The sequence below is a fragment of the Mustela putorius genome, unplaced genomic scaffold, assembly GCF_011764305.1.
Source record: "Mustela putorius furo isolate JIRA1106 unplaced genomic scaffold, ASM1176430v1.1 tig00000929_pilon_pilon_pilon, whole genome shotgun sequence".
Classification (NCBI taxonomy): Eukaryota; Metazoa; Chordata; class Mammalia; order Carnivora; family Mustelidae; genus Mustela; species Mustela putorius.
This window is the reverse complement of record NW_025421520.1, coordinates 6,002,022-6,029,324: the sequence shown is the minus strand read 5'-3', so window position 1 is coordinate 6,029,324 and position 27,303 is coordinate 6,002,022. Positions and strand designations below refer to the sequence as shown.

At 46.5% G+C, this 27,303-nt stretch overlaps 1 protein-coding gene across 1 annotated transcript; it reads right to left on the bottom strand.

Moving 5' to 3' along the window:
* Positions 1–1,192: 1,192 nt before the first annotated feature.
* On the bottom strand, positions 1,193–25,575 carry LOC101676560. Its single transcript, XM_045086261.1, is given in 14 exon segments — positions 1,193–2,379; positions 2,622–2,901; positions 3,173–3,301; positions 5,667–5,717; positions 8,498–8,652; positions 10,139–10,168; positions 11,565–11,679; positions 20,225–20,341; positions 20,344–20,663; positions 20,666–20,737; positions 20,740–21,108; positions 24,620–25,021; positions 25,024–25,409; positions 25,562–25,575. Coding segments are annotated over 14 exon segments (3,291 nt in total). The 3' UTR covers positions 1,193–1,528.
* Positions 25,576–27,303: the final 1,728 nt, after the last annotated feature.

Genomic DNA, 27,303 nt, shown 5'->3' with positions numbered 1-27,303 from the left:
GAACCAAATCAAACCCTCTCACAGACAATCACGAGCCCACCCCAGTGGTTGGACATTCTGTACAAAGGGAATCATACCTTTATGAGATTTTTTTGTGTGTCTGGCTTCTGTCACTTAGCATAAAGCTTTCAAAGCTCATTAATGCTGTGGCCTGAATCTGTACTCCCTTTCTTTCTTTTAAAAAAGATTTTATTCATTTATTTGACAGACAGAGATCACAAGTTGGCAGAGAAGCAGGCAGAGAGAGAGGAAGGGAAGCAGGCTCCCCGCTGAGCAGAGAGCTGGATGCGGGGCTGGATCCCAGGATGCTGTGATCATGACCTGAGCCAAAGGCAGAGGCTTTAACCCACTGAGCCATCCAGGTGCCCCATGTACTCCCTTTCTTTTTATGGCTAAATAATATTCCCTCCTCTAGATATGCCCTAGTTTGTGTATCCGTCCATCCGCTGATGCACGTTTGGGTTGCTTCCACTTTCTTGGTGATTTTGAATCACGCTGCTACGAACATTCACGTATACGTTGTTGTGTTTTCAGTGCTCTTGGGTGCATACCTAGAACTGGGGCTCCTGAGTCACGTGGTACCTCTGTGTTTAACGTTTTGAGGACCTGCTGGACTCTGTTTCATACAGTCAGTCCAGCCTTACCGGCAATGTATCAGGGGCCAGTCTCTCCACACCCTCACTGGTATTTGTTAGTTTTCCTTTTTGATTTCTTTTTTTAAAATTATAACCATCCTGTGAATATGAAGTGGCATCTTATTTTGGTTTTGATTTGCATTTCCCGCTGCCTCATGATGTTGAGCATCTTTTCGTGTGTTTACTGATTATTTGTGTATCTTCTTTGGAGAAATGTCTAATCAACTTTTTTACCCACTTAAAAACCGAGTTAGTTGTCTTTTAGGTCTGCCTTCAAGCTGCGGAGGAGTGGGAATGGCCACACCCGTGGAGACGTCGTCTTGCTGGTGGATGGACAGTTTTACACCAACGTTTCTGTTCTTCGGACCACCTGCCTGAGTGGGCGTGGGTGTGCTTGCACTGGGGCGGAGGGCTTCTGCAGACTCCGTTAGGAAGGCCAGGACTTAGTGTCTGTTCAACAGGAATGTACGGCAGAACAAACATCCACCATGTAAAGGAAATACCCATTTCCTCTAACACAATGTGATGGTTTCGTATATTTATTTATTCAACTCGGATTCAACTCAAGTAAAGGACGATGGACTGAGGCTCTGCTGTGTCGGCTGCTCCCCCTGGGGCCCTGGGGGAGTCCAGGACACATGAGGGCAAAGACAGGAGCGAAGACAATGCCATGACGGGGAAGGGCAGCCTGAGGTCAGGGAAAACCGAGGAAGACAGCGCTGGATGTCCCGCTTCAGTGAAAGCAGAGCGCGGGGAGGGCCCCGCCCCAGGGACGGTTTGCGGGAGACCGGCCCTGGCAGGATTCTGCTTTGGTAATTGCGGCTAAGGAAGGAGGACAGAAGAGCCTGTGGACCCTGAAGGTACACATCCCCAGCGGTGAAGTGCTCATCAGTTCATGGGACCTTGACCCATGTCAAGTGGGGACTGACCTCCTGCAAGGCCTTTGGTCCCAGGCGCCAGAGCAGCCCCAGCAGCAGGAGCGCCCCCAGCCGCCTGCACCGCCCCCTCCAGCCGGCGCCGCCCCCGCTCCCGCCCCCAGGGGCCGGTCGCCAGCCGCTTGGCCCCCTGCCGCAGCCTGTCGTCAGGGGACGCGTGGCGAGGGTCCCCGCCAGGCGGTACACGGCGTTGGTGAAGGGCGCGCCCGGGGGGTCCCGCGCCAGCCGCTCCACCCGCGCCAGCAGCTCGTCCACCCGCGCCCGGCGCTCCGCGGCCGCCGTCCGGTTGTTGAGGGCGCACACGCGGCCGCCGCACTCGGCCACCAGGGCCCGCGGCGCGCGGTTGTCGGTGTCGCGCACATAGTTGTGCAGCGACGCCCCCTCCAGGTCCTCGCGGCAGGTGACGACGACGACCGCCGGCGCCAGGACGCGGGCCCAGAACAGCTGGCGGACGCCGCGCTCCGCAGGCTCATCCCGGGCGGGGAAGCGGCCCGGCGGCGGGACCAGCACCAGGGCATGCGGCCCGACGCCGACAGCAGGTGGCAGCGGCCGCGCTCGGTGCAGTCGGGGTCGGCGCGACCGCCTTCGACGCCGAACAGGTCCGAGGTGTCGGTGACCTCCGGGCGCCAGCGGCCCCAGCGGCGGCTCCCCAGGGCGCAGGCCCGGGTCACCGCGGTGGCCGCGAGCCTGGACGGGAGGCGCGTGTGGCCCAGGATGCTGCTGCCGGTGGCGCTCCTGCCCGCACCGGTCTTGCCGGCCAGGATGAGCCCGAGGCGGGGCTCGTGCGCGGGCGGCGCGTCGTCCCAGTCCTGGGGACCCGTGAGGACAGAGTAGGCGTGGGCTGCCGCCCTCGGAGCGAAGGGGGGAGCCCGCCTCCCGCTCCCCCGGGCCTCAGGGGTGCCGGTGGAGCACAGGAGAGCGCCAGGCCTTGGGCTTCTGCTTCTCCAGCCGAGTCTTTCCTCGGGGCTCCGGTCTGAGCGTGTCCCACTCCGGGGCGTCTGTGTCGCCCCGTCTTCTCTCTTGTCTTCGGCTGCAGCACATGCACCGGTACCGGCTCCAGCAGCTTTGCGCCTCTCTCTGGAGGGCACCCGTTGACGCTGGCAGGCCTTGGCTTCTGCTGACACAGTCTCTGGCATCCATGCCCTGCACCTGCCCTGGCCCCTGGGATGCTTCTCCGGATGCAGCCCCAGCGGGGAGAGGCGGGAGGGAACGCGAGGCCTTCGAGTGAAGGGTTTCCTGGAGGCCCGGCCACCCTGGGCTCGAATCACAGCCCCAGCTTTGCCAGCTGAGTGACTCTCGGGAAGCTGCTTCATCGGAGTGTCAATCCTCCTCTGCAGGGAGGGGAGAGGTGACAGCTGATTCCCCCGGGATAACCCTTCCTCCTGCCTTTCGCCTGCCCCTCCTCCCTCTCTTACACCTGCTGCTGGAAGATACCTGCTAAGCCCCAATCCTTGTTCTCTAGCACATTCTACTTGGTAAATCGTGTTCCCTCTAGTTTATGATCTCATTCCTTCTACCTCCTAGTCTGTGGGGGTCAGAGTAGATTTCTTATCCTCAGTTTACCCTTGGGGTGAGGAGGCACAGACTGGTCAAAGCACTGACTATCTCTCCGTAGATCAGGCGCAGAGGCAAATCAGGGCTCTTGCTGTCTCCCCCCAGCATGGAGACGCCGCTGGGGTTCGTCTGTTCAGTCTTGGGTTGGTCCTTCCCCTTGTTCCCCAGAGCTGACACCTGGGGCCAGGTACACACCACGAGCACATTCTGACCACAGGCATTTTCATCATCTCTTGCCACCTTCCGTCCTCCCATTCTTGCCTGAAAGAGTCCCAAACACAACTCGATCCTTCCTTCTTTCATTTATCAGACAGGTGTGACTACCTATGGTGGGTCAGGCAAGGCCCAAGGAGCTGGTGACACGGCAGTGAAAAGGTCATGGCCCTGCCTTACCCTGAACATCAGCAGGTAGGGGAGAACCCTGTTCTTGAAGAGACTGTCTTTTTTCCATTGGATATTCTTTCCTGCTTTGTCGAAGGTTAGTTGATCATACAGCTGTGAGTTCGTTTCTGGGCTCTCTACTCTGTTCCACCGATCTGCGTGTCTGTTTTTGTGCCAGTGTCATCCCGTCTGGAGGATAACAGCTTTGTAAAGGAGGTTGAAGTGGTGATGCCACAAGCTTTGGTTTTCTTTTTCAAAATTCTTTTTTGCTATTTGGGGTCTTCTCTGGTTCTATAAAAATTTTAGGATTATTCGTTCCAACTCTGGAAAAGTTGGTGGTATTTTGATAGGAATTATGTTAAATGTATAGTCTTTATATATATATATATATATAGTAAATATATTTATATTTTTATAGGAATTACGTTAAATATATAGTCTTTATATATATATATAAAGTAAATATATTTACTCTATTTTCCAGCTATATTTCCAGCAATATATCCAATTATATTGAGGTATAACTTTGAAAAATTAAAATCATATATTGACAGATTTTAAAAATTGGCAAGTAAAAATGTATCTGTTCAAGGTACACAACTTGATGATTTGATATAGGCATACACTGAGAAATAGTCACCACAATCAAACTAATTAACATATCCACCTCCTCACACAGTTACCATTTTCCTTCTTTCTTTCTTTGGGGGAACACTTGCCCCTTGGTGGGCACTAGCGTTGTTTCCAGTTTTTGTGCTATTCTGAATACCACCACTATAAATATCACAGACATTTCCTTGCTTGGAAAGGAAGCACATATGTCTGCTGCGTGTGTCCCTCTGAAGAGGATAGCTCAGTACTGACTATGTGTAATATTTGGGTTTCCTGGGTACGATAGACTTTCCCAAAGGGGTTCTACCAATTTACATTTTCACCAGACGTCACGTGAGAGTTCTATTTGCTCCATAGCCCCAGAAGTTTCCTTTATACAGAATGTTTGCAAAATTTTCAAGTCAATTCTTAGGCATTTTATTTTTTGTTGTTGCTGGGAGGGATTGTGATCCTTTAAATCACAAGTTATGTCTAATTAGTTATTGTTTGTGTGTTAGTTTTGTAAGTTAGTCAGTTCTTACGGTTTTTATTTAAATAGCATTTATTAATTTATCAGGTTGTCTGATCATTTATAGGAGCTTATTGTTTTTTTCCTTCTTTTAAGATTTATTTATTTATTTTAAAGAGAATGTGTGTGTGTGTGAGAGAGAGAGAGAGAGAGAGGCAGAGGGAGAGGGAGAAAGAAAATCTCAAGCCGACTCCAGCAGGAGCACAGAGCCCGATGTGGGGCTCAATCCCAGGACCCTGAGATCATGACTTGACCTGAAATCAAGAGTTGGATGCTTAACTGACCAAGCCACCAGGTGCCCCTTGGTTTAGTCTTTTGATTTTTCCAGATATAAAATCATAGCATTTACAAATAACAATAATTTTACATCCACCCTATGTTTTTGTACATGCAATTTATTTGTCTTTTATGGTTTTAGTGTGTATTTCCTTTAAACATTGATCATGGTGTTAATGATGAACATTTCAAACCTCCAAATCTCCATTAAACCTCCAAAATGTGTAGTGAAATCTTTTTATTAATAGAGCACCTTCCCAGAGAAGCGTCTTGGTTCCAGCTCGTCACAGCAGCTTCTGAGAACAATGATGGGATGAGGCATTCAAGTAAATAAATAAAGGAAGTTCACCAAGACCCGAGCAGAGGCTGGAATCAAATGGGGAGAAACAGGTGGGAATTGACCAGATCATCCATTTCATCCAAAGTGGGGATGGGGGGAGGGAAAGCTCAGTAAATTGGATGATCACAGCACGTCACAGACCCACTAAGAGAGGGTGATTTAATTTCAAGATCTTGTTTCCCCCACCCATTCCTGCTGCCACACCGACAGGACTTTGGTGTAAAAACAGTGATTTAAAGTCAAAAGGCCAGCAAGGCACAAACTCTATTTAAGAAGGGCTTCTTAGGGAAACCCACAAACAACAGCGAAATGAGACAGGAGTCCTGGAGAAAACCGCCTGCGCTTACGGCTGCAGCAAACATGAGCACAGCCCAGCTCCCACACAGATGAACACACACGCTCCGCTGCAGCCCTCACGACCTCACTTCCGGATTCCCGTAGGTCGCGTCCAGCTTGGCACGTCCGTACACGGCGTGCTGAGAAGCAAGAAGGACAGTCTGGACACACAGAGCGAACCAGACTCAGTAAGACTCAGATTTTGGGATTGTTAGACGTGTGTGTGTGTGTGTGTGTGTGTGTGTGTGTACACATACATAAAGAGTTTTATTATAAAGAATTGGCTACGTGATTTTTTAAAAAAGATTTTATTTATTTATTTGACAGAGAGAGAGAGATCACAAGTAGGCAGAGAGGCAGGCAGAGAGAGAGAGGGGGAAGCAGGCTCTCTGCTGAGCAGAGAGCCTGATTTGGGGCTCGATCCCAGGACCCTGAGATCATGACCTGAGCTGAAGGCAGAGGCTTAACCCACTGAGCCACCCAGGTGCCCGTACATGATTTATTCTAAGGGATTGGCTCAATCTTGTGCAGCTGACAAGTCCCAAGGCCCATGGCGCCAGGACCTGGAGACCCAGGGGAGCTGCTGGGGCAACTCCAGTCTGAGGACGGGGCAGCGCAGGACCCAGGAAGGACCAGTGCTTCTGTTCCAGTCCTTGTCCTGAGAGAAAATCCTTAAAGGAAGCTGGAATTAAGGAGGGAGGCGGAGACAACAGCTATCTGCCACGATGCTGAAAGATCTGGGATATCTGTAGGAAGCGGGAACTCGCTCAAAAAGGAGATCCGTACAAAATCCCGCCCCTGGCACAAAATTTCCTGCAGGATCTGCTGCTTCTTTCTAAGCCTCTGAGATCTCGTTGTCCTCCTTCAGGATCAAAATAATAACAACACTGGTTTCTGGTTTTTCCTGTGCAAGCTACCACAGCTGCCGAGGAAAAGCAAGCGGCAGGTCTTCTGACTGAGGAGAGCCCGGCCGGGGTGTCCCGGGCACCTCCTGCTCCTCCCCACAGCCACTGCCGCTCGTTCAAGGGCAATTCTGGCGCTGAGCTTTCTCGTCCCGCTCTGCTGAAAAACAGATGCCACGTCCCTCCTCTGTTCGGATGCCGTGGACACCCTCCTCTAGCTCCTCCATTCAAGATCCCCAGAAGTCCAGGATGGGTCTGCCCCAAAGGGAAAAACAAAGAATTCACAAGAGCACGCGAGCCCAGGAGACAGAAAACACTGCTGTTCCTCTTGCCCGACAGCTGACAGTGGTGAGGGTAAGGGTCTCTGTAGCCAGAGCGACCCCATCCCGGTTAAACAGCCGTTTTGTTGTCTGTGCAGCCAACGGAAGCGGACCTGCCCCCCTCCGCCCAGAGAAACTTACTTAGAAACGAGTCCGGGAAACCAGTCAAATGTAGTGGGCCAGTTCCTGATAACGGAGCCCGGAATGCAAGGACGAGTCAGGCCAGATGGAGACACCCGATCAGTACGAAGTACTGTTTGTAACAGTGAGAAGGTCTCGCCCAAACCTAAATGACTCCATCTTGGGAAGGACGACCACCCTGTTACTCACACTGAGTCTGTTAGCTGACTAAGCCTTCCCGGGAAGTACTGTTTCTAACGGTTCCTGATATGGGGTAATCTTGAATAACAAGTCACCAGACCGCATGGAACTAGCCAATCAGCAAGAGACACACAAACCCGGTGGGTTGAGATACCGAGATACGGGTTGCGGTTTTACCCAATAAAAGGTGGCCTGTAAGATGGGGAAGGGGTCGCTCTCTTCCGAGATGGCCCTGGCCGGTCAGTCTGACTTCTCATGCTTGGCATAAAATAAAGCTTTGAATAACTTTCACCTTGTCTCAGTCTGTTCCTTTGATAATGGACCCCAACAGTGAGTCCGAGTGTGTGGGGGAGTGTGTCTGTGTGCGTGTGTGTTGTGTCTGTGCTTGTATGTGTTGTTTCTGTGTATGTGTCGAGTATGTATGTTTCCGTGTGTGAGTATGTGTTGTGTTTGGGAGTTGTTGGATGGAGTATGTGAGATGTGTTTGTGTGTATGTGTGTGTTTATGTGTGTGTGTGGCTATGCTGTATGTTTCTGTGTGTGTTATGTTTGTGTCTATGTGAGTTTATGTGTAAGCATTTATTTGTGTGTATGTTTATATGTGTTCACATATTTGTGAATGTGTGTGTGGTATGCTTTGAGAGTAGGTGTGTAGGTGGTATCTGTATATGTTTGTGAGTGTGTGTTTGTATGTTTGTGAGTGTGGGTGTGTGTTGTGTTTCTGTGTCTATGTGAGTGTGTGAGTGTGTGCTGTGTTTTGCATGTATGTTTCTGAATGCATGTTGTGTTTGTGAGTGTCGGTGTGTATTGTGTTTGTGAGTATCGGTGTGTGTTGTGTTTGTGTCAGCGTGTGTTGCATTTGTGAGTGTGGGGGTGTGTGTATATTTGTGAAGGTGTGTTTACATGATTGTGAGTGTGGGTGTGTGTGGTGCAGTGTGGGTGTGTGTTGCTTGTGTGTATATGTTTGTGAGTGAGTGTTTGTATGTTTGTGAGTGTGAGTGTGTGTTGTGTTCCTGGTTGGAGGGACATGGCCATACTTGGCAAGGAGGACTAGGAGTTGCTCTAGAAAATGTCATAAAGTGTGTTGGAATCTCCCAGGGGAAGAGACCACAGGAACACTTAGTTCAGGCCCAGCATTCACACTCCTGGGGACACCAAGGCCCAGGCAGTGTGGCTGTCCGAACTGATGGTGGCTGGACATGAGCGCTGAGGTGTCCCCTGGCTCCCAGCAGGTCTCTGCCCCACACCCTGAAGGGTCCTGTCATCCTCACCGCAGAAACCAGCCACCCACCCGTTGCCTTCTGCAATCCTCACTGCCGAAGCTTCCCCAAGGTCAGGCCTGCACTGCTCTTTGTAGTCCAAGATCCCTGTGACTCACCACGCCGAGCCATGCCAGCCCCTCGCCACAACTTCCTGCCCGTGCCCTCCAGATCTCTCCATTGCTCTTAGGACCCAGGGTCAGAGCGGCCTCTGCTCTCTGCTCCTGTCCGTCCTCGAAGAACTGCTCCAGGTCCTTGTCTGTCCAAATGCCACCTGCTCCCGAGAGGCCAGGGCCGCTCACCATTTCCAGGAAATCTCTTAGAATGGCAGGCGAGACCACAGTTCTGGGGGCGGGGGGGAGGGGAGCGAAGGACGTGGGGTTCCCTCAGACCTCCCGCTCCTCATTCAGCCTGCTCCCCGCAAACCAATATTTCTGGCAGGAGAAAGGCAAAACTCAGGTGTTAAAACTGTTGAAAAACTAATAAGACAGATTATGATTTTCTCTAGGCAGAGGAAGAAGAAGACGGACATGTTTTTGAGGACAATCCCAAAGGAGCACTGTGTCAGGATCCTAGACGAGCCATTTTAGGAGGTAAACTACTTTCTAGCAGAAATCAATGTGAGAGGGATGTGGATGGGACATGCGGAGGGCAGGTGGTCCACTGGGACCCACAGCGGGGCTCATCCCGGTCAGAGATGTGAGCCCCTGGGCCACCATCGAAGGCCCTTCTTGACCACAGCCAAAGGAAAGCTCCCTGACAGGCAGAGCAGGTGAAGGGAAGGGGAGACATAGTGCCACTTGCCGCCTTTACTAAGTCTCTGTGCCAGGCCCAAGGAAAAGGATCTGTGCATTCTGGGCTTTTGTCCTCGGGAAAGATATGCTGACGATTAGAGTGACCAAAGGCTCACCTGGGCCTGAGGCTCTGAAGCCAACAGACCCTGTGCAGGTGCTTGGCTGGATCCCGTGTGAGAGCTCGTGGGGTCCTATGGGTTGCAGAGCACCACGGGAACCAGCAGGATGTCCTCGGCCGACCGCTGCTTCAGAACTGGGCTTGCTTTCCCACAAGGCTCTGTCTCCTAAGAGCTATTGCATCAAGGTCAGGCGCTGGACTTCCAAGAGCTCAACCTGGGAGATAGAATCTGGAAATTCTGGAAATCCATTCGTTTCCTGGCCAGCAGAAATTACTTGTGATTCATTGTGTATTTAAACACAAATGCTTTTTTTTTTTACTCCATGAACCACCAGGACTAAGCTACCAGGAGAGTGCCGTTTTACTAAACCACATAAGAAAATTGCCAATATAAGTGTTGACACCTGCTTTTCCTTTTCTTCTTTTTTGTTTTTTTCTAAGATTTTATTTATTCATCTGACAGAAAGAGACACAGCAAGAGAGGGAACAAGCAGGGGTAGGGGGAAGGGAGAAGCAGGTTTCCTGCCTAGCAGGGAGCCCGATGCGGGGTTCAATCCCAGGACCCTGGGATCATGCCCTGAGCCAAAGGCAGATGCTTAATGACTGAGCCATCCAGGCGCCCCGATGTATGTTTTCTTGCAGCGGTCAAGGTTAACTGTTACTTGAAAAGTCCTCCCCAGAGCCCAAGTGATACATTAAAGTTCTCGGCCTGCTCCAGCTCCAGGCCAGGCAGGACGGGAGCTGCTGTCACTGTCCCGCTTCGCGTTGGCCAGGAGGGCAGGGAGGAACGCCACCCTCGGTGCTTCCTTGACACCCTCCGTGCTTCCTTGACACTCCCAGCCACTCACCCACATTCCTCTCGAGCCAGCCGGGGGAAGCTGGAGGGAGGCAAAGCCATTCAGTCAGCATTGGCAGCATGGAAGGCAGCAGAGAAGCCCGTGGCCACTCAGGAGAGCAAGAGGAAGACGATGCCGATGCCTTCAGGAGACTTGATGCTCTGTCGCTGAGACACACCAGTCTCTTCGGTGGGGAGCAGACTCGGAAACCTGCTGCTGTTTGGCATTTCTGGGCTCTGGGTCTGGGATCTGGAAGGCCAGAAGGAATCTCCCTTTCCAGTCCCTCAGCCCCACTGACACTGGGTTTCTGGATACTCAGTTGGCATCTCCTAGTCGTTTCTCTGAGCTCATGTTTCTGATATTCTGCTGGATGAGAACGTCCAACCCAGTCTTTAAGGTGTTGCCTAAGAGCATGGACCCAGCATGGCCCTGAGCTTGGAGCCTGGGGTCTGGCTGAGGTGGCCCTGCATTCGCAGCATTCCTAGTGGGAAAGGCTGAAGAAGGAGATGCAGTCGGTTGCCTCAGGGGGAAGTCATAGAGGCAGAGGCCATGTTCTTCTTTCCTTCCTTCTCTTACTGAGGAGGACCTTCCATCAGGGATGTTCAGCAAAGCTCAGGCTCCCATATTCGTGCTGGGCTCATTCCCAGCTGAGTGAGAAGAGAGGCCCTGAGAAGGAGTTTCCAAATGGCGCTACCCAGCAACCTCCCTTCTGGGTAGATACCACTGAACCAGGAGCAGGGACTCAGAGACGTGAGCTTTAAAGTTCACGGCAGCCGTTCACCGTAGTGAAAGGTGGAAACAACCCAGCTGCTCACAGATGTATGTGAAGAAACAAACAGCACTCTGTACCTGCAAGGGAGTACTCCTCAGCCTTCAAAAGGAAGGGAATTCTGATGCGGGCTGCAACACGGACGAACCGGGAAACATTCTGCTGAGTGAAGTAAACCAGACACAGAAAAGCAAATACAATTACAATTTGGGACAATGAAAACACACTTGAGATGCACAGTGCAGATGACTGCACAACACAGTGAATGGCCTGAGCGCCACTGAGTGGCCCGCTTCAAAATGAGTTCGATGGCAAATTGTATATTGTATTTTATAATAATAATAATAAGCTTTTAAAAAGCAAGACAGAACGTGAGCCCCGCAGTCTCTGGTGCAAACTCCGTGTCTTCCCCTCTCCACCCACACCCCGTTCAGCTCTGACCCTAGCTCTGGTTGCTTTGCCTCACTGACTCTGTGCTCTTAGGCCGGGGGAGGACCCACGGAGCCCGCGGTCGCTGAGGCTGCTCCAGGTGGGGAACACAGGCAGCGGGCAAAGCACCACTGGAAACAGCATCCTGGGCAGGAGAGAGTTCGAGTCTAAGCTCAGCAAGGCCTGGGGACCCTTACCCTCTAGCACAGCATCTGTGGGAGCTCGAGGGGGTTGACACACCCAATGTCCTGTCCCCACTGGCCAGGCTGGAGGCAGCGGTGCAGGCCATCTGCAAGGCGGTGGCCTTCTGGGTGCCCAGACCGCACGTGGTGTTGCTGGTGACGCCGCTGGGCCACTTCACCAAGGAGGACAGAACAGAACAGAAATGAAAAATCAACTTGTTATTAGAAAATCTATTATTACCATTCACCTTATTAATAGATAGAAGGAAAAAGAATCAAACTGTTATTCCCATAGGTTATTTTTGAAAGCTTTTGACCAAATTTATTAGCTATTGATGATTAATAATAGGATAACTATTCACTCAAGAAAAAAGTGGCTGGAGAATACTTGCTGAAAATGACATGCACACACACACAAATCATAGACTACCATGGTCGAGTATCTCACTTACTTCAATGGGAATCACTGAAGACATATTGGGAGCCAAGCAAGTGTGTCCAACCACTACCATTCAACATCATGGTGGAGGTTTTAGCCAACGCAATGAGATGAGAGACATCAATTAGGGACGTAAAGCTAAGAACAGACGGAGTAACAAAGTGTGGTGGATCCATCAGATGGAATCCTAGTCAGCAATAAAAGAGGACAAGCTACGGACACACACCACTTAGACGGTTCTCAGAATCTTTATGCTGAGTGAAGCCAGTCTCAAAAGAGACTTTGTTTTACTCATCTCTAGATTCTCTGTGTTTTCTTATGGTATAAAATCTACCCTGAAGTCAAACAATTTATGAAATGTTTATAAATGGATGAATAGATAGATACAAACTCCTAAACCTCAAGAGATGGTAATATACCACATGTCTCATTCTTCTACTGTATGAACCACAATGAGTAGTATATATCAGGGACACTCTACCTGTCTTCTGCTCTGAGAGACAAATGGGCAACACTGCTTTCAGGGTACTTCCTTTGGGTCTCCCATCTCATGGACCTGTATTTCCTTTTTCTTAGGAGGTAGATGTGGCTCTTTCATTAAATATTTTGTAAGGGCCTCTTTAGCCAGAGAGGCTCCATCTCAGTTGAATAGCCATTTTGTTGTTGATGCAGTAAAATGTAAACTGACCCTGCCCCCCACCCCCCGCCCCGGGGGACTTACTTAAAAGCAAGTCCGGGAAACTAATAAAATATGGTCGACCAGTCCCAGGTAACAGAGCCCAAATACAAGGGCAGGGGAGGCCAGGTGGAGACATCCAATCAGTGGAGTGCACATACTGTCTCCCAAGCTACCAAGGAGTGTAGGCCCTGCCTTGTGAGTGCCTTTTGGGTGTCAATTCTGACCAAGATGATAAGCTAGTTCAAATATCTACTATAGGGTAAATTGTAATTCACTTGGTCACCCGTGTGTGACCTAACATGACTATGCAAATTTCTCTGTATGTTACAATCTCATTGGCCAGTTGTGTGTGCCAGGCTCAACCACACGGCCTTTGCCCTTTAAAACTTAGTCTGTGGGGTGCCTGGGTGGCTCAGTGGGTTAAAGCCTCTGCCTTCAGCTCAGGTCATGATTCCAGGGTCCTGGGATCGAGCCCTGCATTGGGTTTTCTGCTCTGCAGGGAGCCTGCTTCCCTTCCTCTCTCTCTGCCTGCCTCTCTGCCTACTTGTGATCTCTGTCTGTCAAATAAATAAATAAAATCTTTAAAAAAATAAATAAAACTTAGTCTGTAAGGCTGGGAGATGTTGCCCTCTCTGTAAAAGGCAGCCCCGACCAGTCGGTTTGATTCTCAATGCTTGGCACAAAATAAAGCTTTGCTTGACCTTCACTTTGTATCAGTCTTGCTCCTTTGACCATGGACCTAACACTGGGGGCTCATCCGGGATCAAACAACGAGAACCGAGCCAGCATCAGAATTTGTGGGAAAAGCCTCCGGAGGTAAGATCTCAAGACCACATCCTTCAAGAGCCTGTCTGTCTGTCTTTCTGGTTGTGGAGCTCTAGGGTATAGCCCACCAGGAAGACACTGGACGCAGTATCACTACCCAGGGCTGGAGTGGATGTGGTGATGCCCCATCCCTCCTCTGGTAGATCACCAGGGGGTTCAAGTCCCCCTAGGTGGTCAGGGGACCTGCCATGGAGTTTGAGTCCCCCTAGGCAGTTAGGGGGTTCGAGTCCCCCTAGGTGGTCACTGGGGGTTCAAGTCTCCCAGGCGGTCTGGGGACCAAGAAAATCGCCACCAGCAAGTGTTTGTAGGGAATCGAGAAAATCCCCACTGGCGGCAGGTCCTAGGTAAGGGCTGCTGGGTCTGTGGTTGTCTTTGTCTTGTCTTTTTGTTGTCTGTTGTGATGTTTGTGTTTGAAGGAATGGGGCAAGCAGAGAGTAAGGGGACTCTGACTTTTATCTCTCTGTTCCTTTTAATAGATGTGGGGTTTCTCCTTCACTCATTTCTTGTGTTAATGGCTATAACTGGAGCCAACTGTGGTTAGTCTAACTCGAGACAGAGACTTTAAGAAATATTCCCAAGCAGCTACCAAAACTCCCTTTGTTTCGGGAAAATTCCTTGCCTTCTCTAGCCGGACGTGGACTGCCTAGTCCCTCCCCCTTGCTGGCGGGAAAGCATGGCGTCTGCTCCTCTATTGGAGCTGATGAGCTCTAAACCTGGAAACCCTTTCTCTGCCTTCTGGTGGCACTTTGTTCTTCTGTCTCCCCGTTCTGTTTCTGCACCAACTTGGGTGTGGTCTGCATAACTGGCCTCTAGACCATCCTTGGTGCTTCCTGCACCATGGCTCCTTCTCTCTTCACTGTCAGGAAACAAGAAGAGCACCCCTGGACATAACACCACCCACTCCAGATCTTCCCACCCGTGTCTCAGGTAAACATTGGAAGTGGTGTGGGCCCAGGTGGAACGTAAATCAGTATTTGAACTAAGTTAAGTTTGTTGGGTTAATTAGGATGAACATGTCTTTTGAGTTAACAGCAGTAAATGTGAAACTTCAATCAAAGTTTACTGAGGGTCAAATAAGCTCCTGTTCTTTGTTAACATCTGTTAACAAAGAGATGACTAAACTGATGGCTAATTGCCTGTCTCAAAGTTTTAATGGATAATTGTTAAAGTAGCTTTCAAAGTCTTTGGTAACCTCAAACTTTAAACCAAATGGGATAAAATGCTAGAGTGTTGGTTGCTGGAACTAGGTTTGTGCTTTTGAAATCTGTTGGTAGACATATTTTGTGCTTAACTGATTCATAAATTTGCCTTCTAAGAACTCTGTTGTAAGAGTTCACAATTGGTTAATATTTAGTCTTCATTAGAGATTGAGATGTTTCTAAGAAAATATAAATGGTTTTCTCTTTGCCCACCCAGAATTGTAAATGAGATCTCTTTGACTCATAAAGCTTTTCCCTGAATGCTAAGTTACTCAGGAAGTACTACAAAACCAATGATAAACCTTAGGTTACATTTGGGTAAATGCTGTAACTACTCTAGAGGTTCTATACATTTCCTAGTTTTAATGTTTTGATAGGGTCATCACTTGATATTTAACCCTATCTATTCTGAGTTTTTGTCATTTGTAATTGTTTTAATTCTCTTGTAAAATGAATTCCGCCTTAAAGAAAATTCATATGGGAGATTTTCAGGTCAAATACAGGTCTTTGATATGTTAAAATTCTGGAACTGAAATGGGTAAGAATTTCCAGAATTCTGGAATTCAGAATTCCTTCAAACACAAACATCACGACAACAAAAAGAAAAAAGCGGCATTCAGACTAAACCAGAAATAGTAACATGGGACTAGATGAACTGAAAGATTGTAATGTTGTGTCTCTTAATGTTTTGTCTTATTTTAAACATTGCTGGTTCTGTAATTTTTGCTCTTCCAGACTAGGGAAACTTTTTCTTAAGTTATCTGTAACTTACAGAGATGTAAAAGTTTTCATCTGTAAACAAATCAGGGCATTCAACTTTCCTCTCTATCTGAACCCTCTGAAACTCAAAAGGTCTCAGAAAGTATTCTTTCTTCCTTGGCAATCAGTCATTTGCATAAGTTCAATAAGAATCTGTTCTCCTTGTAACAGGACACCATTGGAAACACTGGTTATTTTACCAAGGCTTTGACTGGAATGTCATATTTGAAAAAGACTCAGATATGACCAGACAGCTTAAAGGAACTAAGGTTGACTTTATGAAACCTGGATCTGTAAAGCCCTTTGGAAATGCTAGTCTGATACCTGGCTTACAGAGTTCCCAGCAGCCTCAACAGGTGAGTAAAAGATGTCATGTCCTGGCAGGTGCAGGAACCTCAGGATGCTTTGGGGACCTCAGGAAGAGGAATTTGCCCAAATTGACAGGTATTGCAGGCATGTCTGATGGCAAGTACATGGCTTGGCTTCTGGCTTGGAGAGGCTACTAAAAGTTCAACCTAGAGATTCCTTATAAGAAGTTCCAGCAAAACAGATTCTAAAAGATCTATATGATCACTCACTGTTCTTGTTGAGCTTATGTAAATAATTAGGCCTAGTTTGTTAAAACTGGACTTGTTTTTCAAATAAATTAATCCTGATTTGGCTATCTCTGGAAATGAGCGTTATTTTAGAGAGAAAAATTATGTTTTAATAATACACCTTTATGGATGTTAAATTCTAGAATTGATTGTCTTTAAATGTTTGTTTACCTAAGCTAGACAACTTGAGGTAAACTTCAGAGAAGTTGCACAATAGCTCGTTTAGACGATCTTGCCTTTGCCAGTCAGTGAGTCCAGATATAAGGAGGAAACTTTGGAAAATTAAAGGATTTGAAGGGAAGAATCTGACTGAGTTAGTGGGAATAACAGAAAAGATGTTTAACAACTGGGAAAGTATGGACACAAGTATATGTTAGTTTTTGTGGATACCTTTTCAGTCTGGGTAGAGACTTTTCCACCAAACATGAGATGGCAGGAGTGGTGGCCAAAAAGCTACTAGAGGTTTGGGCTACCTCTCACGGTTAGGTCAGACAATGGCCCTGCATTTGTGAGTTCACAAATGGCCAAGGCTGTGGACACTAATTGGAAACTACATTGTGCCTACTGGCCCCAGAGTTCCAGGCAAGTAGAGAGAATGAACCAGACTCTTAAAGAGACTTTGACAAAGCTAATTCTGGAGACTGGTGGTGGATGGGTGGATCTCCTTCCTCTCGCCCTCCTCGGGGCATGATGTACACCCTACTTAAACAAGGTAACCCCATTTGAAATAATGTTTGGGAGATTCCCCCCACCCCCCGGCTCTGCCCTCAGCTACAAGAGGTTGCCCTAGCAGAAATGACTGATCAGTCTGTACTCCAGTCACTGCAGGCATTACAGTATGCCTTAAAAAGAGCCCATGCAGGGATCCGAGCTGCCCACACTGAGACAGAGACAGAGGTGGAACCACATCCTTACCAACCCCGGGACTTGGTTTGGATATGCCACCACCAAGTGGGAAACTTGGAGCCTCACTGGAAGGGACCATTTGCTATCATCTGACCACCCCACAGCAATAAAAGTAGAAGGCACCAGGGCCTAGATTCATGCGGGTCACGTCAAATGAGCCGAGGAAGAGGACGCCCCCAGAGATGGACCCTGCCAATCGTGGACTAAAGCTAAGACTCAAAAAACAATGAGTTCATTGAGTTCATTGTTGCTCTTATTGTTATAGTATAGGTGGGAAATATAGACAATTGGGGCTTGACATGCTATTTCTAGAAAAAGGGGGGCTCTGTGTACCCCTAGGAAAGGAATGATGTTTCTGGGTAAATCACACGGAGTCATTAAAAACAGTCTGGCAGCCATTAAAAAGAGGGTAGAAGAGTCAAGGATTTGACTAATCTCCAGAGAAAGGAGGGGAATGTAAAGGCCTATTTAGCCAGAGTAGCTCCATCTCAGTTGAACAGCCATTTTGTTGTGTATACAGTAAAACTTAAACTGACCCTGCCTCCCCACCAGGGGACTTACTTAAAAGCAAGTCCAGGAAACTAGTAAAATATGGTCGACCAGTCCCAGGTAACAAAGCCCAAATACTTGTGGATCAGGCCAGGTGGAGACATCCAATCAGTGGAGCACACATACTGTCTCCTTAGCTACCAAGGAGTATGGGCCCTGCCTTTGGGGCACCTTTTGGGTGCCAATTCTGACCAAGGTGATAAGCTAGTTCAAATATCTACTATAGGGTAAATTGTAATTCAATTGGCCACCGTGTGTGACCTAGCATGACTATGCAACTTTCTCTGTGTGTTACAATCTCCTTGGCCACCTTTGTGTGGCCAGGCTCAACCACATGGCCTTTGCCCTTTAAAAGTTAGTCTGGGGGCACCTGGGTGGCTCAGTAGATTAAGCCTCTTCCTTCGGCTCGGATCATGATCACAAGGTCCTGGGATCGAGCCCCACGTCCAGCTCTCTGCTCTTCAGAGAGCCTGCTTCCTCCTCTCTCTCTACTTGCCTCCCTGCCTACTTGTGATCTCTGCCTGTCAAATAAATAAATAAAATCTTAAAAAAAAAAAAAAAGTTAGTCTGTAAGGCTGGGAGGGGTTGCCCTCTCTGTAAGAGGTAGCCCTGACTGGTCAGTTTGATTCTCCATGCTTGGCACAAAATAAAGCTTTGCTTGACCTTTGTTTTGTATCAGTCTCACTTCTTTGATCACGGACCTAGCAATTTGTTTACAAAAAGTCATAACACAATAGGATGTTAAATTCATAATGATTTTGGCTGAAACTCCAGAGATAAAAATAGTAGATTCAAAGTGCACCCACATCTATAGAGTAAAATCAAATCTGTCTCACTCTGAGTGATGATTTTGAAAGGAATTGTAAGCTTCTTTGTGTTGTGCTTCTCTTATCCTCAAGCCTTTGCTAACATTTATTAAATGTACAGTCTAGGGGCTCCTGGGTGTCTCGTTGATTAAGTGTCTGCTTTTGGCTCAAATCATGATCCCAGGGTCCTGGAATGGAGCCCCACATTGGGCTCCTTGCTCAATGGGAAGTCTGCTTCTCCCTTTCCTTCTGTGCTTCCCCCTCCACTTTCTCTCTCTCTCAAATAAATAACTAAAATATATATTTTTTAATGTACAGTCTAGGGCACCTGGGTGGCTCAGTTGGTTAAGTGGCTGCCTTTGGCTTGGATCATGGTCCCAGGGTCGTGGTGTCAAGCCCTGCATTGGGCTCCCTCCCAGCCAGGAAACTGCTTCTCCTTCTCCCTCTGCTGCCGCCCCCACCACCCCCACTTGTGTGCTTGTTCTCTCTCTCTGTCAAATAAATAAATAAAATCTTTTAAAAATAACAAAATAAAATGTACAGTCTTAACTCATATGTGTTTTGGGAAAATAAGCAAGAGGTATATGGCCCTTGGGCCAAAATGGCTTGGAGCATGGAAAAGCCAATTTCAAGATGGCAGAGCAAGGAGAGTTGACATAAGTCACATATGACCATGAGGAACCTGGAAATGTGCTTCGGGAAGCCTGGAAATGATTAGGTCAGAAGTACCCTGTAGAAAGGAATAGAGACATCTCCTACTGTTGTCCATATCTTAAAGGGGAATTTTTGCACAGGGAAAACCAGAAAGGTCTCTGAAATCTTGGTTACACATGATTTCTATTGGCGCCGAATGAATGAATCCAAGGGAAAGGTGGTAGTTGACTGGCAGAGGGGTTGGCAATGTGGCTGGAATCTTCCAGGAAAAAGAAGGAGAGATCTCTTGAAGGTTGACCAAGACTAGCTCCCAAAATCATCTTACGCTTTTATCCAAAAAGTGAAACTCATCCCTGTGTTCTTAGAAGAAGGAGTAATGTTATTTTCTAAGAAAAAGTGGACTTTGATTCTTTATGAGTATGAGAGATCAGAGAAGTTTTATTATAAAAACAAGAACCAAGTAATTCAACTGGGTGGGGCACAGTAGAGTGCAGAGGACCTTCAAAGCAGTAAGTAATCAAGCTGTGGTAGCAACAGTTAGTTTCATAAGAAAAGGAGAAAAATGGGTTAATTCAGCAACTATTTTGCATTTAATTTGGTCAAAGAGCTGCTACGGAGATGTCTGAACACAGAAAACATTGTTTCCTTATGTGTTGAATCTTTGTCTGTCATCCACTCTTTCTGGCATTTCCCTTAGTTGAATTCTAAGAGATCTATTTTTCTGATGACTCTTTGTTCTTCAATGGGCAGATGATAAGGAACAACTTGAGTCCTTCTGTAAAAGTGTAATTAAACAAATTTCCAATCATCTGGAAAGAATTCTGGAAGTATCTCCATCTAAAGATACTCAATACAAAGAACTAATCTTTCTAACAAACCATATGTGTAAGGTGACCACTGTATCCTGAAGGCAAAAATAAGGGAGTAGAAGTCACAGAGGAAGATGATCCAGAAAACTAGAAAGAAGCTAGAGGAGAAAGTTTTACTAGGGAGAAACAGAGAAAGCTTGGGGTCATCTTCTTGGAAGAATTCACAAGGTAGAAAGCATCCATACTTTCTGCTCTGAAGTTCCACCAATCGACAATTTGTCCTTCCTCTGTTAAGTCAACCAACCCTCTACAGATTGCTAACAGTGAACTTTATTACATCGTTCGGGAGAGCCTGGGAGACGCAGCTGAGAGCACTCTGACTTTGGTGAATGAGTCATGGGGGCAGGACCACCAGAAAGCACACAGGAAGTAGATCTTTGCATTCTGTTCAATCTTCCTTAAAAGAAGTGAGAAAACAAAGCAAGCCATCTCCATGCTTGCATGATTACATCAAGTATCCCACTTTTACTCTCAACTTCCTCTCTGGCATTTTGCTGCTTTAGAGCACAGAAAGCCTCCTTCTCTGCCAATCCCCACTCTGTTTCTTCCTTTCACGCTGTTTCTGCTGCTTCAGTTTATCTTCCAGCTTTCTGATTTTCTCTTCAAACTCCTCTCTGATCTGCATTTTCTGTCTCTCTAGCTCTGCTCTGTAAAATTCTTGTGTCACTTGGACTTGTTTCTGAATCTCCTCTTCGGCCTTTTGGTACATCTTCTTGGTGTAGCAGCCTCCTTTGTTCTCTACTACCACATGCTGGACCAGGGCCAGCAGCTGCATTCTCTGGGCCTCCAGCTCAGCTCCTATCGCCCGATTGTTGAATAGGCAGTAGCGATCCCCAAACTCATGCACCAGCTCTCGGATGCTGTCTGGAGTGTCTCTAAGAATTTATGGAAACCGATGTCCTCCAACTCATCTCATCTCATACATGAGAGAATCATGTATGTCCTAGCTCAGGTCCAAACATCTGAAGAATCTTCTCCATGGCCTTCTGGTTTTCCTGCATGTACCAGCCCAGAGGAACCACCAGGAACAGAGCGTGAGGCCCCGGGGAGGTCAGGAGGACACAGTGAGCAATCTTCTTCCTCATGTCAGCATCCTGTACCTCAGTGTCGAAAATATCAGGTGTATCCACCATGACAAGTTCTCTCCCGTGCCACCAGCTACTCCGTTTCTTACAGACCATGGTGACTGATTTTGCTGCAGGACTGGAAGCAAATACTTTCTGTGCAAGGATGTTGTTGCCCATTGCACTTTTTCCTGCTCCAGTCTTACCCACTAAGACAAGTCTCGATTGTGAATCTCTGCGGTCTTGGGTTTCAAGCCCTGAGGCATCAGGAAACAAAAGTCACAGCATTAGGATGGACCTCTGGCTGTTTCCCCAGCAGGGCTCCTGTTCCCCTCACACACTCCTCCTCTCTGGCCCCCCTCCTGTGCGTGACCTCTGCACTCACAGGAGCACTACGGAAGGCCCTTCTACAGAAGCCTACTGAAAGTCTTCATGAAGCCTGATGTTCCCCTTCAACACGTGGGGGAGGTCCAAGGGCTTTCCAGGATTCCATGGAGCTTCTTACTCTTATCTTTTTAGCAAAGTAGCCCACAGAAGTGGAAACAAAAGAGTTCAAGAAGAGAATTCGGAGCTGTCGTGAGTAGCTGTTCCTTGTAAGAGCTATGCAGGAAGTAACTCGAAAACTGACTTTGGGACATCTCCGTGGGAGTTCCTCCCCCAGTTTGTATTCAAAATGGAACTTTTCTTCTTTCCATCAAGAAGCCAGGTAGGCGGGTTCTACAACCCATCCCATCCTCACAGGATACAAAAGGGATGCCTTGGCAGGAAGACAAAGCGCTATTGCTCCTGACTCTACCCTTCCCCTGACAACCTTACCTCTCACGCTTAACTTTCCTGTTTCTGAAATGCAGTGTGATTGGCGTACCCATCACCCACACAGACACATCCCACACATCCTTTACAGTAGACTTCGAGTCTTGAATTCTTCCTCAGGTCTTCCTCTACAAATCCTAGTTTAAATTCTGCACTATGGATCATGAGGATCACATATTTCAATAATGGGGATCATGCACACATTAAAGGCTGGAACTTCCAGTCCCCAGCACTCAGAAAAACTGGGATATAAAATATGGTAAGATAACTGAGTGAGCAATATTTCATTTGTCAAGTAAAAAGACAATGATTTATTTGATTTGCTCATTTTTCTTCTGGGTATGTCTTCCTTTCCAAAATAGAATATAAGGTTGAGAGAAGTCAGCTCACAGAAGTTGCATGTTCAGTAGGCCCTAACACAGGTTAATTGAATTAATAATGTTTCTGCACATCTCTGAGGGAAAATATCTTTTAAATGATTCTTGCATGAAAACATCAGGTCATGGCATGAGTACTACTGCACAGATGAGTCGTTCACAAAAAGTACTTTTGAATATAAGAATGCATGATGGTAGGGGTGCCTGGGCGGCTTAGTGGGTTAAAGCCTCTGTTATGATCCCAGGGTCCTGGGATCCAGCCGTACATTGGGCTCTCTCCTCTGCGGGGAGCCTGCTTCCTCCTCTCTCTCTGCCTGCCTCTCTACCTAATTGTGATCTTTGTCAAATAAATAAATAAAATCTTAAAAAAAAAAAAAAAGAATTGCATGATGGCAAAGAGCAGTTTGGTCCAGCAATGTTATCTGACATGTATTAAGAATATGTTTACTTATGAGAGTCTTTTTTTTCCGTGATACTTGTGTTGAACTCCATTCCTGATACTAATGATGAAGCTTAGAACAATCAGGGATTTAAAATCTTATTTTTTTCCAGACTTAATCTCTAATCCATCTCCCTAAAATTCACTGATACAGTAAATACTCTCAATCATGTTCATAGACCAAAGGACGACTGTAAAAACTCTAATGATTTGAATTTTGGATATGTGCAATCACTGTAGATGATAGAAAGTCAGCCCTCCAACTTTGAAGTTTCTCAATTATTTTATTTTTTCAAAAATTTATTTATTTATTTGTCAAATAAAGATCGATAGAGAGAGAGCACAAGCAGGGAGAACAGTAGGCAGAGGCAGAAGCAGGCTCCCTGCTGAGCAAGGAGCTCGATGTGGGACTTGAACTCAGGACCCAGGGATCATGACCTCAGCTGAAGGCAGATGCCCAACAGACTGAGCCACCCAGCCGTCCCAGGTTCTGAATTGTTTTAGCAAGACAGAACCTTTCAAATACTCACTGCCAATGTCACAGCTTGGAAAGGAAAGGAAGAGATTTTTCTGGTGGCAGAAAACACTAGAAGGAATTTCAAACCAAGAGTAGCAGTAAAGATGAAGGAATGCTCTCAGAGGAAAGTGGGAATCCTATGATTTATCAATCAGAATTCCAGCAGCAAAATGATGGTCTACTCTCATTGGGTCCTTGGGGGAAGGTGAGAGAAGAGACTTCCTACAAACTGTGGATACAGAGCTTTGGAAAATGACAAAGGGGAGTGCTAGTAACAGTGAGAAAATGATACCCCAACCCTAGGGGGGTGAACAAAGAATGGAACCCAGAGCCACCATGAGAGGAGCTGTCGCCTTTGGCTTAGGGTTACAGCTGGTCAGAAATGGCCCTGCAGGGAGAGAGGCAGGAGAAAGAAGACCCAGCCTTGCTTTTCTACTCCCCTGGGGTTTCTCCTACTTGGACTTCCCACTGGCCAGACCGAAGCAGAAGTCAGAGAGTAAGAGATCCCACCGATGTAGTCAGTCCATCGAGATCAGCCTCCTGGGGCAGAGAACTAGGGTGAAGAAGGCTGAAGTGTGGGTCTGCAGAGGTCAATGAAAAATATTGGGCACAGAAAACATTTTTAAGCTACAATCAGACACACTTTAAGTTAGGATGGGACCTAAAAAAGAAAAGAGAGAAAAGCAATGAGAGAATCTCCCAGAACCACAGAACCAGCTTTCCAGAGAAACCCAATGCTTCACTAAATAAATCACTCATAGCCCAACCCTGCAGCAGCACATGTCCCCAGTGGCACTAACATGTAATGGATGCAGCATTTCTTCTTTGAATTTTCCTAAATTGAGTCTTTCAAGTCTATATAGCATTGCCTGAGAATGCCAAGTTTGTAACTTTGTAAATTTGTCGGCGCTGGAAGAGGGCTGGGCTAATGGGAGGTGGGGGGGACCAAGCTGGGAAGAGGTCTCATTCCGGTTAGCTGTCACTGCAGAACAAACAATTCCGAAGCTCAGTGGCTTAAAGCAACTACCACCATCTTTTTTTTTTCTCATCAATCTGCAATTTGGGCAGGACTCCGTGGGGATTGCTCCGCTTTGCCCTTTGCAACTCTGTCTGAGGCAGTGGGGCAGGTGTCCGTGTCACCTAGCAAGTGGGTCCAGCTGGAAGATAAAAGAGAAAGGGAGAGGGAAGGAGAGCTGGTCAGCAACGTCACGCTGGGAGACTTAACAGGCAACATGGCCTTTGTCACAACATTATGGCGCGGTTCTGAGGGCAAGCATCCCAGCAGGGCAAGGACCATTTTCCTTGTCTAGGCTTAGAGTCCCAAAGGGTTGTTTCAGCCATGTGTTATTTGGCAAAACAGTCACAAAATCTGTCCAATTCCAAGGTAGGGGACATAGACCCCTCATCTCAGTGGGAGAAGTAATGAAGTCAGATGGTGAGAAGAATAAGTAAGATAGAACACATTGTCACAGCCATCTTTAGGAAATACAGTCTACTATTACAAGTCAGTAAATTCAGAAGCAAAAAGCAGAAGCAAAAGTGAAGTTGACAGGACTACCAAAAAATATATCATATTTTTGAAAACAACCTCATAATCCCATTTAAATCCTCTAAAAGTATACTCCTCTCAGCTTCTTCCCTTAGATTTTTTATTTGTTCATCATACTTTATCTTCAGCCCTTTTATTTTTTCCTCTTGTTCTTGCTGTGATTTATGAGTATACTCTTTTTCTACTTGTTTAATTTCTTTATTTAATGGATCAGTGTAGATTTTCTTCGGGACTTCTGTCCTTTTTTTCAAACTCTTTTCCATGTTCTTATAAATAGTATCAGAAAAGTAAGCCCCACCGTCACTCCACATCATCTCGCCTACCATCCCCATCAGCTCCTGCACTGGAGCTTCCTTCTCAGCTTCTGTGGCTCTGTTATCGAAGGCGCAGAAGCAGTTCCCACAATCCTTGATGATGTCCTTCAGGATGGGATCTACATCTGTTATACAGTCATACATGCTAAATCCTCCCAGCTATCTTTGTGAGTGAACAAAACGATCATGGGCTTCAAGGCTGCCTTCCCAAAGACAGCCTTGATCAATGCCATGGTCTTCTGCTCTTCAACCAGGTAGTAGCCCAGCTGCAGAACCAGGAAGATGGCTTGGGCCCCAGAGCAGGAGGAGAGGACACACTGGCTGATTTCCCTGCAGGTGGTTTCTGGGGTCTCCTTGGTGTCAAAGAGCCTTGGGGTGTCAACAACAAGAAGATTCCACCCCTTCCATTCCCAAGATGCTTTTTGACCCTTTTTGGTAACAGAGTGGGGAGGAATTCTAGAGTCAAATGCTTTTCTCCCAAGGAGAGTGTTTGCTGTTGCGCTCTTCCCATTTCCAGTTTTCCCTACCAGAACCACCCTCAGTGTTGTCCTTCAGGTCGGCCATGTCAATATCAAGAGGATCTGGGACTTAGGTATCCCCAGACCTGAAGGAAGGGAAGGAGAAGAAAAGGGGTCAGTGAAGATATGTGGAAAACATTACCCCTCATTTCTCCTTCCTGTTCCTCTTTGAAAGCATGTCACAGTCTACGAACCATGTTGATCCCACAAAGACAGAAAGACGAAACAGTGTTTAAACTGTTGAACATGTTTGAACACCATGGAAGAAACAACAAAATAGTTAAAGAGTTTCCACACCAAAGAGTATCAGGTCCACATGGTGTCATGGGGAACTCACTTCAGCCCTTCAAGAGCTAAGACTCTCCATGCTTCTAAAGCTATTCCTGATGATTTAAAAAGAAGGAAAACTTTCGATTCTTTCTTTTTTTTTTTAAAGATTTTATTTATTTATTTGACAGAGAGAGATCACAAGTAGGCAGAGAGAGAGAGAGAGGAGGAAGCAGGCTCCCTGCTGAGCAGAGAGCCCGATGCGGGACTCGATCCCAGGACCCTGAGATCATGACCCAAGCTGAAGGCAGTGGCCTACCACTGAGCCACCCAGGCGCCCTCGATTCTTTCTATGACAGAGGTAAATACTGATCCCGAAGACTAACAAAGATTTCACCAATAAATAAAGCTACAGACCTGTCTCATTTGTGAATACTAATACAAAAATCCTAAATACATGATTAGACACTAACAAGTGATACACTATGATTAAATGTGATTTATTTCAGAAATCCTAGGGTGGTTCAATATGAGAAAAAGTGCTATAACAACACATTCCCATGAATAGATTAAGATGAAAATACCTACATGCAGAAAAGACATTTCACCAAATGCAATACTGATTCATGTTTAAAGCATTTCATAAAATTTAAGTTATTAGATACTTCTTTAATGTGATCTTATGTACATATAAATTAAAAATTTTTGTAATCACTTTTTTTCCCCCTGCAGCTAAAAGAGTTGACTATAAAATTCATTTGGATGAATAAAAAAGGAAATTAGCTCAGGCAATCAAGAAAGAGAAGAACTATGAGGGACTGGCTCTACCAGATAGCAGAGCATTTTAACCTCTTTAATTAAGGCACTATGACATCAGTGTATGAATGGAGAGACAGAACAGTGAAAGCAAACCAGAAAATTCAGAAACAGCCCAAATTAATCATACTGTATTCATGAATATTCAAGTCAATTATATTATGCTACATTTATATTCAATAAGTCAGCATCTCACATCAGTGGGGGAAAAGACAGACTAATAACCAGCATTGGGATAACTAGAAAACCATACAGAAAAACACAAAAGTGCATCCACTTTCTTATGTCATTCAAATTCTAAATAGATTAGAAATCTAAACATAAAATATTAATCCATATACTAGAAGAGGGGCAAATTATGCATAACTTGGGGTGGGGAAAATATTTCTGAGATTTTAAAGAAAGGGAAGTAAGAGAAAAGACTCATAAATTTGATTACATGAAAATCTAAAAGATAATGTGAAGCAAAGAACACTACAGGCAATAAAAACACAAATGTCAAAATATGGGAAAAATTTTTTCCAGCCTATATAAAAAAGGGTTGATTTTCCCATTATAAAAAGAATAATAATGAATAAAAGAGAAAATCAGCCTATTTTATGGAGAATTCCTAAAAGTAGAGAAACCAAAGACCAACAGCTTGATAGAAAATGGAATAAGACATAGGAGTCAACAGTTCAAAGGACAAAGAGTAAATGACCCCTGAATATACTAAGATATTAACACTCACTCACAATAGAGAAAAAGAAACCAAACATAGAAAAGATAAGATAACTAAATTTAAAAAATTCAAATTACACTGAGATACTATTTCTCATCTACAGGTTTGCAAAAATCCAAAA